General features: G+C 38.7%; 1 protein-coding gene across 1 annotated transcript in view; it reads left to right on the top strand.

The window, feature by feature from the left end:
• The window catches only part of NUP133 (nucleoporin 133), a 59,116-nt gene that overhangs the window by 33,978 nt on the left and 12,813 nt on the right, over positions 1-12,325 (top strand). The window contains exons 15-21 of the mRNA XM_045783365.2: positions 1,725-1,949; positions 5,320-5,442; positions 6,015-6,114; positions 6,785-7,036; positions 7,651-7,784; positions 9,649-9,807; positions 10,662-10,797. Coding sequence (XP_045639321.1) covers positions 1,725-1,949; positions 5,320-5,442; positions 6,015-6,114; positions 6,785-7,036; positions 7,651-7,784; positions 9,649-9,807; positions 10,662-10,797 — 1,129 coding nt within the window. The remainder of the gene's footprint in view (positions 1-1,724; positions 1,950-5,319; positions 5,443-6,014; positions 6,115-6,784; positions 7,037-7,650; positions 7,785-9,648; positions 9,808-10,661; positions 10,798-12,325) is intronic.

Below are 12,325 nucleotides of genomic sequence, written 5' to 3'. Positions count from 1 at the left end.
CTTGTGGTCCGACCTATGGTATTATCCTTCATTCCGGCCCCAGCTTATCAGACCCACACTCTCTTTTGGTTGTATTCTCTGAAGGAAGGGTTCACGTGTGCTGTCCTTTTAGTTGATAGTCTTTATATATGTAATTGCTTATAGAGTCTCAGAAGTCAGGGTGCAGCTCTTCTTTGAGCAGTTTAACAAGTGAATTCAGCAGCAAAGTGGCAAGAAATGGTTCTCCAGCCAAGAGAGGTCTTGTTCATCCTCTTACTGTCCAGATTCTCTGCTCACAATGGTAGTCAGCAGCACCCTGGGCACACAGCATTTTCATGTCAGGTCGCAGTGTAGAAACAATCTTCTCAGGGCACCTGGGTGGCTCAGTCAGTTAAGCGTCTCCCTTTGTTCACGTCATGATCCCAGATTCCTGGGATCGAGCCCCACGTCGGGCTGTCCGCTCGGCAGGGAAGCCTGCTTCTCCTTCTGCCTCTGCCTGCCACTCCCCCTGCTTGTGTTCTCTCTCTTTCTGTTAGATAAATAAGTAAAATCCTTAAAAAAAAAAAGAAAAAAAAGAAAAAGTCTCTTCTCATTTAGAAAAAATGAAAGTGTTTTTGTACAGAGAAAAAGGAAAAAGACCCATGAATCATCTTTTATCTTTTGTTTTTAATTGGCTGATGTTGCAATTTTTGTTCTTGACATGCACTTGTACATCAGACTTCCAAGACACAAGTTGTTTTGGCTTTTCACTATGGTTACTTCTTGTTCCTCCTATCTTGACTGCTGATGTTCCTCAATGATTGTGATGTCTATTGTATGGGAAGCAGCCTTCCCCTGTGGCTTTCCATTTACAGACTGTAGGGCTATCTTTATACTTAAAAAAAAAAAGAAGAAGAAGAAGAAGAAAGGAGAAGATTGTGACTAAACTCAGGGGGGATTTACAGAAAACCATTTTAGCCCATTTAGCAAAATGTAGATTCCTCATTGTTTTCTTAAGCTCATTGTGATAAAATAAATCTAATTCAGAAAAAAAAGTTTTCTAACCATGTGTGTTTTTCGCCCATGTCAGTAGAACTTCTCTGGGGACGTGGGGCATTATTTTTGTTTTCTGTGTACTTTAAGATAAGCCTCAACATACAAAAATGAAGTCACTCAGTAATAAAATGTGGAAGAGTGTTCAGTATTTAGATGTGTCTCTTGGCTTCTTCCTAGTAGGGATGTTAACACTTTATCAGATGAGAAAGCTTAGAAGAACTCCCAGAACCTAGTGGTAACACATCAGAAATGGGCATCAGGCAGATCAGAGGTAGTACTGCAAAGGGTTAAAGACTGTCCCACCCTTCCCATGGCTTTAAGGTTCTGGAAATTAGTCGCTGAAGATGGAGACTGCTGAGTGTCTAGTTCACAAAGATCTAGAATCTTGGGGAGTTAGAAACGAGCAATTTTTTGCTTCTGATAACCATAAATAATGAGAAACAAGATAGAGTGGTGGAATGACCCTAATCTCAGATGAGGAACATCTATACTCTCTTACAGGTGCTAATGGCTCTGGCTGAAAAAGAGAGAGAGAGAGAGAGAGTGTGTGTGTTTAAAAGAGTGGAAAGGAGAAGATAGCCGAGGTACTTTCTTGGGGACAGCTAAGGCCAATGGCTCTGTACCCATTGTGCTTCTGGTGGAGATAAGCCTCATTATTTCGTGTGTTGCTGTAAATGCTTTCTAAAAACGTGTGTTTGTATTTTCACCAGGTTGGCTTATTTGGACGTCTTGGCACTTTTGCAGTAAGAGGGATGCCTATGGCAACTCGACTGTTGCTCTGTGAGCATGCCGAAAAGTTATCAGCCGCCATTGTCCTCAAGAACTACCACTCAAGGCTCTCTGACCTGGTGAACACAGCAATAATGATTGCTTTAAACAAGAGGGACTGTGAAATCCCATCCAACCTGACTCCCGCGGACGTCTTTTTTAGAGAAGTAAGAGGAGTTCTTTTGCCTTTAATGCGGCTTCATAGAGCTATGCCATTTGCTGATTATGCCTCGAACAGGGAAAAGATTGAGGACAAAAAAAAAATCTCATTGAAATTTAAATAGGACTCCGTATTTATTTATCACATTCCCTATAAATTAGAGCTTGCAAAATTGACTAAGTCTTTTCTACTGTCTGCTGGATGTTTTCCTTTTGCCTCTCCAAATCCACTTTTGACATTGCCCCAGATGGCATCTCGTCAGTGGGTTCCTTTGCCCTCCTGTTGTCTTTGATAACAGTGAGGCACTGTCAGGTCGGGAGTGGTTATCTATTATTATTTGTTCTGTTATTCCCCCAGCTTCATTCCTTCCCTGCTTCCACTGCAGTTTGCTGTGCCTTCTCTCAGAGACTGCGGCTTTTCACTGGCTGCTCTCCATGTTCCCAGTAACTGCTTCCACCCCGTGCCCCTTCACGCCTGGATTTAATAGTGGCTCCCCTGTTGCTAGCCCTGGATGCTGCGCCTTCCTCGGTAGATCCCCTGATCCTTGCCAGCACCACCGTACACCGTCCCTTCACTGAACTCTGCTCAGCTACCTGCTATTATCCTACTATCTACCTTGCTTTTAAAATCAGGTTTATTTTCAAAGGGAAAGAAAAACCTGCTGTAAACTTCAGTGGGAGAAAAGATTAAGATGCTGACCAGCTGGTGGCAACTGACCATTGTGGTAATAGCCTGCAGCTCTTACTCTTGTGAGACTTCTTACAACCTTGTGAAGGGGCAGGGGAAATTTGACTCCCTCCCTGTAAAGATGGCGACAATAACTATTGTTAGCTCTTCCCCCAGCTCTGCAATTTGGAATTGTTTTTTTTTACATTTGGGGAACGTTTAACTCTATTTGGTGAGTCTCATTTTTATTTCCTTCCTTCTACAGTCTAGCTATAATCTAGCATCTAACAGGCCATGCCAAGAAGTCTTTTTTTCTTCTTAATACAGTTGACCCTCGAACAACATGCCAGCCCTTGCACAGTGGAAAATCTTTGTGTAACTTCTGACTCTCCAAAAAGTAAACTACTAATAGCTCACTCTTGACCAGAAGCCTTACCAATAGTCGAATTAACACACATTTTGTATGTTGTATATATTACATACAGTATTCTTATAGTAAAGTAAAGGAAATGTTAAAATTTACATAAGGAAGAGAAAATAAATTCACAGTACTGAATTCACAGTGTTGTACTGTATTTATCGAAAAAAATCTGTGCATCAGTGGACCCATGCAGTTTAAACCTGTGTTGTTTAAGGGTCAGCTGTGTTTCATGTGCTATAACGTAAAAACAATTTAGGACCCTGAACTATGTTCAGTTTTTTTGTTTTTTTTTTAAAGATTTTATTTATTTATTTGACAGAGATAGAGGCAGCCAGCGAGAGAGGGAACACAAGCAGGGGGAGTGGGAGAGGAAGAAGCAGGCTCATAGCGGAGGAGCCTGATGTGGGGCTCGATCCCAGAACGCCGGGATCATGCCCTGAGCTGAAGGCAGACGCTTAACCGCTGTGCCACCCAGGTGCCCCTATGTTCAGGTTTTTTGTTGATTCCATAAATGTATTTAGTTCTAAGAATGCCTTGTTTTTATATATTTGGGTTATTTTCTAAGGAATGTATGGCAAAGCACTTTTTTGTTTTATTTTGGTTTTTTAATTTAGGAAATATGCCCAAAATCTGAATGAAAGAAGAACAGTTTACCTCAGATTTCATGATTTAACCAATCTGAAAGGAATCTATGCAAAGCCCCTACTCCCCCACCCCCAGCCAAGCTTACAGACAAAACTCACAGGTGTCTGCACTTGGCCCCAACTCTTTGTTGTTTAGGAAGGGGAGGAAAGTGATGGTGTCAGAAATAGAAGTGGGCAAAGAAGGGCTACAGAGGAGAAGGTCACTTACATGTTGGATAAGAGTACGATTGGGGAGGGAGAGGTTAGAGATATCTGATGCCAGAGCTTGTCCGAAGAGGTGAAGTCTATCCCTAAAACCCTGCAGGAGAACTATCCACGTTAACTGTTGGGAGTGTCAGGTGTTGGGGTCAGTCCAGGTAAAAGTGAAAAGGTCTTGGGATTCTGGGGAGATGGGAATAGTGAAGAATGCATCCTTAGGGTCTAAGTCAGTGAAGTACATGGTGGAGGGTAGAATCGTGGGGAAAAGGGTGTATGGATTGGGGACAATGGGGTGGATAGGTGATGACTACCTCATTGATAATTCTGAGATTTTGAACAAGTCTGTAAGAACCATCTAGCTTTTTGACTGGAAGGATTGGAGTACTGTAAGGACAGTTAGTAGGTTTTGATATATTTGAGAAAAGGAATTTGGAAGTGAGGGGCTGTAAGCCTCTCAAGGCCTCAGGTTTGAGAGGCTCTTGGGGTTTGAAGGCAAGATGGTAGGGTCCTTAAAGTATATGGATTCCTTTCACAATCAAACTGTTGTAACTTTTGTATTTTTTTGATCTTCGTTCATATATAATTTTACATGGCAAAGCAAATATTTAAAAAAAGTTATTAACAAATTATTTGAAAGAATTGAATAAGAGTCTGGTTCCTTTTTCTGCATCTGGATCAAAGTGGAAAGCATAGTAGGTAATTCAGTATACCTGCATTTTCTAGTTAACTGGGAAAAAAAAGATCTGGAAATTAATCAGCTGGATACATAATTCATGAGTAGTACCTTAGGAATATGATAGAACAAAACCCAAAATGTGATCGGTTCTTCAAAAGAACGCTCCATATGGAAAATGGTAACGTTAAAGACTATTTACATCACCTTTTATCTTAATTCCTCATGGCGTTTACTGGTCTTAAGTTTCCTTTGAGGTATAGTTCTGAATCCTAGGGTTCCATAGAGTTAACTGCTTAAGGGACTGACTATTGGGTCAGCATAGAAATAGCATTTGAAACCACTGAGTATGTAATTCATGTGGTGAAGGTGTTTAGCAAGTGTTTTGACATTTTATTTGCTTTTATGTATATATATAATTTTTTTTTTTTTTTTAGATTTTATTTGACAGAGAGAGAGAGAGCACAAGCAGGGGGAGTGGCAGAGGGAGAGGAAGAAGCAGGATCCCAGCGGAGGAGCCCAATACTGGGCTCGATCCCAGGACTCTGGGATCATGCCCTGAGCCAAAGGCAGACGCTTAACGACTGAGCCACTCAGGCGCCCCACTTTCTACTTACTTTTAAATTTATTTTTACCATCAGCTGTTTTATTGTGGCTAATGAGCCGAGAGTATTCCTTGATGAGAAAAGCCCCTTGAGTAGATTCTGGGCGGTTGTAATTATTACGCATCACCATAATTTTTGTTGTAAGTATTGCCTTCTCGGTGCTTCCCCAGGTGTCCCAGGTAGACACTGTCTGTGAGTGCCTACTAGAGCACGAGGAGCAGGTTTTAAAGGATACATCGCTGGAATCCGTTGAATGGGCTGAGGTGGTCATCAATGTGAACAGTATTCTCAAGGTACAAAACTATGGTGAAGATTTCAGCAAATCAAAGACCAGAGTGTGGCTAGAAGAGAAAGTGGTTTCCATATTCCTACTCTGTATTGCCAATAATTTATAAGTGTTTAGCATTTAATTCCAAAAATTTAGAAAAATTCCAGTCATTTTATTAATCAGCCAAACATTTTGAATGTTTGCCTTGTGTGTATTAAGTTTCTATGATCCTGAGTTCTGTTTGGTAAAATAAATCTTTTATTTGAAGAAGGATATATATATATCATTGCAAATGTATTAATGGTATACTAGCTGTCTAAGTAAACCACCCAGAAGCTTACTGTTTATATTACTGATTAAAATATTCATTCCATTTAATCTTAGCTAATGGACTTTATAGCAGTGGTTTTCCTACTTTGGTTACTACAGTTTTCCAAAATTGAAGTTAAATTTCAAATGCAGAAAGAACCAAAAAGTAATTCTTCAGACCTGTGCTGAGTATTTTTTTAGTATTAATAGACTAATTAATGTTTCAGATTACCTTTAAAAATACTGGGATTCATCGCTTTCTGCACGTGCTAACACATTTTTTTCCAGGACATGCTACAAGCTGCTAGTCATTATCGACAAAATAGAAACTCCTTGTATCGGAGAGAAGAACCAGTAGAACAAGAACCTGAATATGTTCCTTGGACAGGTGAGATTGCAATCTCTGAGCCCAAATATACTGATTTATTATTAGCAGCCATTCAAAATAAATTCCTAATGACCCATTTTTGGAAGCTGTATTACTCCATTAGTGTAGGTTTAAAAGTGAAATGAAAAATAAGGGCCATCTCCAGAATGAGCAATTCTTGTGAGAATTGCTTTATTCCCTTGAATAATTTATAGATCTCTCTATAACATATTTCACTAGTACTTATTATGTGTCCAGTAGATTTTATTTTTTAAGTAATCGCCACCCCAATGACAGGCTGGAACTTATGACCCCAGGGTCAAGAGTCACATGCTGTAGTGACTGAGCCAGCCAGGTGCCCTGTGTCTACTAGATTTTAGGGCATGTAGTTATTCAAAGAATCAGGTCCTGGCTCTGGAGGTGTTGACTGTATTTAGTGTTGATTTAACACAAAAAGTAAGCGGAGCAGCATTAAAGGGATTTAGAAGGAAGAAGGATCATGTTTACCTGGCTTTGTTGAGGAAGTCTCCCATAGAGAAGATGGGATTTGAGCAGGAGAGAGAGGTATCAGCTGAAACCCTATTTGATCGATTTTTCCAGCAGCAGTGAGGTAGTAGTTTTTAGGCAGTTGGTCTTTCCCTTAGCCAGGATAGAACCCTTATTTACTGTAATACTTTGTGTGATTTCACAGCCACAAGTGGTCCGTCAGGCATCCGAACAGTCATAGAACGCCAGCATGGGATTGTCCTGAAAGTGGTTTATCCTCAGGCAGACAGCAACCTCCGAAACATTCTGACAGAGCAGCTGGTAGCACTGATTGATTGCTTCCTGGATGGTTACGTTTCCCAGCTGAAGTCTCTGGACCGATCTGGTGATCAAGAAAGATACAACAGTCTGGAAATGGAATACCTACAGAAAAGATCAGATCTCTTATCTCCGCTTCGTAAGTACATGGTATTTAGGAAGGGCCATGGGTCTTTGAATTCGCAGAACGGATGAAGGAGTCAGATCATTAATGCCGCATATTCAGTGTACTCTCATTCATCCAACCGTAACCAAGAACTTAAAGCGTGTATGTACAGCTTTCTGGGTTCATTTGTTCAACCTTGTTTTCAAAACTTCCCAGGTAAGAGTACCATGCTGAAGAGGATTTGAAAACGAATAAATTAGCGACAAATGGAGACTGCCCTCCAAGAGCTTGTCATCTGAGACCTTGACACGAATAACTAGTCTGCCCAGTGGAGCACAATGAGGGCTGGGAGAGTGTGACTGTGTTCAGCAAAGGACAGGTTCTTTTCATAGCTAGGATGAGGAGGCGGGGCTTGTACACATAGGAAGGGAACCTCATAGGTAGCAGGAACAAGCAGTGGATTAAATTTGCCTCTTTAATGTGTGTGGATTATGAAACTAATGTCAATAACTGGAAAGGTTTCTATTCCATTTATTATTTTTTGAGTATAGTATGAGTTAAAGGTAAAATTTCAAGTAATATTTTTTATCACATATTAAGTTTTCACTAACAGGATTTTTTTTTTCCATCTGTTCTCATTTTTACAGTCACACTAGGCCAGTACCCGTGGGCTGCTTCATTAGCAGAAAAGTACTGTGACTTTGATATCTTAGTACAGATGTGTGAGCAGACTGACAACCAGACCAGACTGCAGCGCTACATGACCCAATTTGCAGATCAGGTAATGAACGTTGGGGCCGTAGATGGTAGATCTGTAGTAAGGTTTGACCATTTCAAATCTTACCTGGGTTTTTAGGAAGATGATGTACGATCTTTTTGCAGTTAACTTAGACACTAATTTGTGCATTATGTTTCTTTGTAAATTGGCAGACGATTCCAAATATTATTGAAAGATTCTTTGACCTTTGAAGAATGTGTTAAAACATTCATTTCTATTCTGCTATTTCCAGTTAGAATTTAAAGTACTTAGGTAGACGAATATTAGGAGAGTTTTAAAACTTTGAGAAAAGATCTTGGGAGCAGAGGATGCTGCAGCTTTCGGAGAGCTCAGCTTTCCATACATCGAAGATTCTGCTCTCCTTGGTTGACATCATGTATACTTTTTTTAAAAAGTTCTCATTATGACACTCTGTACATGAATTTTAGTTGCTTCTTAAAGCCACTTTATTCAGTCAGTTGATCTTCCTGTAAAAACTGATTTTTTTCCTACTATAAAAGAGACATTGTATAAAATTCGGAAAACCTCTATAAACCAGAAAATTTTAAAAGTCACTCACAATTTCACCACCCAGAGAACCCTTTTTAACATTTGGTTTATATTGTTCTAGTCTTTTCACTCAACTATTATAGACAAACATGTTTTGCCAATTGCTTATTTCTCTTAATACATCACAAATATTTGTCCTTATCATTAAGTATTTCACAACAATGTTTTGATGGTGTTATGGTATGGTATATCATGAACTGGGTATAACTTACCTTATTTGACCAGGGCCTGATTGTTGGACATGGCTTATTTAGTATTTCACAGTAGTGCTAAAGTAAATACTTCTGCGCCCATCATGATTTTTATTCTTTTTTGTGGATTCTAGTCCTTTGTTGACATTTTCCATCCATTTTTGCATTCTTTTAATTTCTTAAATGTGTTTACTAGTTATTTAAAAATCCTTATGTGCTACCTCCAAAATCTGATCATTCTCTGGTCTTGTTCTGTTGTCTACTTACTAGTCATATTTTTCTGCTTTTTAGGTCTTGTAATTTTTTTGTTTTATTTTAGATATTGTGTATAAAGGAACCGTAAAGATGGAAATGAATTTATTTTTTCCTGGAGAGGCAGATAGGGTGAGAGGCAGGTCACTCAGTTCATCAAGAATAGAGGTGGGCCAAGGCTTGGTTGCAGCTTTTGTTACATTCATTTCTGGTTTTGAAGTGTTGTGGGACTGGTGTGTTCATTGCAGAATTCCCTCTTTAGTGGAAACATCTCTTACATACTGTGTGACTGTAGGACATTTTAGTCTTCTTTCCACACTAGCCTTCCATACTACCCCAGCATTCAGCAAACATCTGGTGGGAAAAACCAGCTAGGCATTGACGGCCTCTCTAGGTTCCTATTTATCATGCCAGCCTGCATGGCCTTCTGGTACAGAATTCAACCCTTGAGACTCTTTCATTCTGCACTGTCACATAGAACTTTCTGTGAGATTGGAGATCTTGCTCATATATTCTAAGATAGGACATAGGGCCATTGAGCACTTGAAATGTGGCTAGTGTGGCTGAGAAACTGAATTTTAAAATTTTAATTAAGTTTAAACAGCTACATGTAGCTAATAGATACCACACCACGCCATGCACATCTAAGGTTTACATGGTCTTGAGCAAGATCCCCTTTCTGAATCTGAATTCCTCATCTATTAAATGAGGTAACTAAGGTTTTTTTAGGACCCTACATATAGAAAATAAGTGTTTAAAGATTTCTGTTCTGCAATCTAAGACCTTTGAAAAAAATTAGTATTTTATTATCAGAAATGTACTTTTTAAATTTGTATTACTGAATATTATTGGATTCTTTGCCCTGTTATTTGTAGAATTTTTCAGACTTTCTCTTCCGTTGGTATCTGGAGAAAGGAAAGCGAGGCAAATTACTATCTCAGCCCATTTCTCAGCATGGAGAATTGGCAAATTTTTTGCAGGCTCATGAACATCTCAGCTGGTTACATGAAATTAACAGCCAAGAATTAGAAAAGGTAAGAAGGATTGAGTGACTTGAAGCAGATTTAGGCAGGTTTTTACTTGTTTAGTTTAGTTTAGTGGTGAAAGTACTGTTTAGAGATTATTTTAAATATGTATCTCCTATTCTGACATAATTTGAATAAAGTGTTTTGGGTTTTTTTTTTTTTTTAAAGATTTATTTATTTATTTATTTATTTATTTATTTATTTGAGAGAGACAGCCAGTGAGAGAGGGAACACAAGCAGGGGGAGTGGGAGAGGAAGAAGCAGGCTCCTAGTGGAGGAGCCTGCTGTGGGGCTCAATCCCGGAACGCCAGGATCACGCCCTGAGCCAAAGACAGACGCTTAATGACTGCGCCACCCAGGCGCCCCTGAATAAAGTGTTTTTTTAATTTATGATGGCATTGCCATTACTTTTAATGTCTTGGTAAAAAAAAGTACCTTTTGTAGTTTGACTACTATTACAGTAAAGTAAAGCACAAAAATTTTATTAATGTGTAAATAAGTCGATAGCCTTTTTTTGTAATGAGTATTTTCTTAAAATAAAAATGTTCAAATTATGAGTAAAAACAGTACACGAATTAATTTTAAAGTTTGTTCTTGACAAGTTGTTGAAGTAAATATATAATTGTTACAGAACAGATGTTTTATACATGTTTCTTTTCCCAATAATTAGTGTGGCTGGTTGATATGTTATTGAGTAATTACTCTCGGTATATAGTACCAGTCAGTTTTAGGTTTGCTGGTATTGACCTGATCTTTCATTGGTATCAGTTAAGGGGGAAGCAATTTTGGGTTGTACTTAACTTTTATTTCAACTTGAATTAGTACTCAGGATCTTACCATTTTTCATATTTTGTTTATTGTAGGCCCATGCAACACTTCTGGGTTTGGCAAACATGGAAACTCATTACTTTGCAAAGAAAAAAACCCTTCTTGGTTTGAGTAAATTGGCCGCATTGGCTTCAGACTTTTCAGAAGGCATACTGCAAGAAAAAATTGAAGGTAAAAGAAAAGATTTGAACATCGATCATGCTATCAATGAACTCAGTGCATTACTATTATTATTTAATAGGGTTCATTAGACACAGGACCCGCCTCTCCATTAAGAGAAGTGATTTCAGTGTCGTTAGACCCTTACTCAAGTATGTATTTTTGGGATTCTGTTTTTTAGAGAAAATTCGTATGTTAAATAAGAATTGTTAAGAAAGATGTTACGTGATTTGAAGAATGCTCTGAGTACACCCTTAGTGACTCATAGTCTAAGAACACAAAGAACTGCAAAGAAATCTGGACCTTTATTGTAGATAGTGGTAATTTTGAAGCTACTGGTTTCAGAATTCAAAACTTTTTGGTGTCATATCTGTATACAAGTATTTTATTATATTGTAGGTTGAGTAAATGATTGGATATATTGTTATTTTTGAGAACCAAGGGGAAGGGAGATGAAATCTAGAAGGAGGATGAGGAAGAACCCTGTACTGCATTTGAATTGGAGATATCAGATGGAATCATGATTGTTTAAACTTAAAGTATTTCTTGGCTCTGTTCACTGAAAAGGCCTAAAATCAGTGACACCCCAGTAGCATGAGTATACCTAGTCCTATGCTTTGGCTTCTAACTACTATTTCTCAGTAAAAGGAAATGAGGGTTATTGAAGAAATGATCGTGGGAAGTCGTGTTTAGCCAGAAAGCAAGGTTAATGTAGAGATGTCAACACAACAGCCTCCACTGGCCAAGTTTGGGGATAGTTTGAACACCAAAAAGAATGATAGTAAAGCATTTTATTTCACCCATTTAAAAACGAAAAATCCATAAATCCACAGTGATACCCATAAGGGGAGGGGTCAGTGAAATGCTTCTTTATAAAAAAAGAGTACCAACTAATAAATGTAGAATAGGACTTGGGAAGTCATCTTGCAACCATGGTGACTAATTGGTCATCAAAGGATGCTAAAACCATTGAGTTTAGGGTTAGGGGAAGAAGATCATTTCATGTTTTCAGAGTATTACTACACAGATCTAACAGATACCATCATCACCATCGTCACAGTGAGACAAACTCGCATGCTTCCTGGAGTGACGTAATGTGGCAGTGTAGAATACCAGCTGTGTTGCTTTCATGCTAGAAATGTTCAACCCGAGTCTGACCACAAGGGAATGAGTAGATATATCCTGTTTGTGGGGCGTTTTACAATATAATTGGCCCAGACTCTTCAAAATTTAGCAGTATGAAAGACAAAAAAAAAAAAAAAAAAGGCAAGAGGCTGTTTTAGATTAAAGTAGCCTGAGAGCCATGACAACCAAATGCAGTGTGAGATGCTTGATCAGCTCCTCAGTCACCCCCCAAATAACCAACTATGACAAACATTTTGGGGACGACTGGGGAAATGTGAACATAATTAGTGTTAGATGACATTACTGTATTTGTGTTCAGTTTTTCAAAGTTGATAATGATACTGTGGTTGCATGCCCTTGTTCTTAGGAGGCATATGCTAAAGTATTTAGAAATGAAATGGCATGAAAGTCTTCA

Source organism: Ursus americanus, chromosome 6, assembly GCF_024610735.1.
Source record: "Ursus americanus isolate L20-20 chromosome 6, mUrsAme1.1.p, whole genome shotgun sequence".
Lineage (NCBI taxonomy): Eukaryota > Metazoa > Chordata > Mammalia > Carnivora > Ursidae > Ursus > Ursus americanus.
This window is presented reverse-complemented; position numbering and strand designations above follow the sequence as displayed.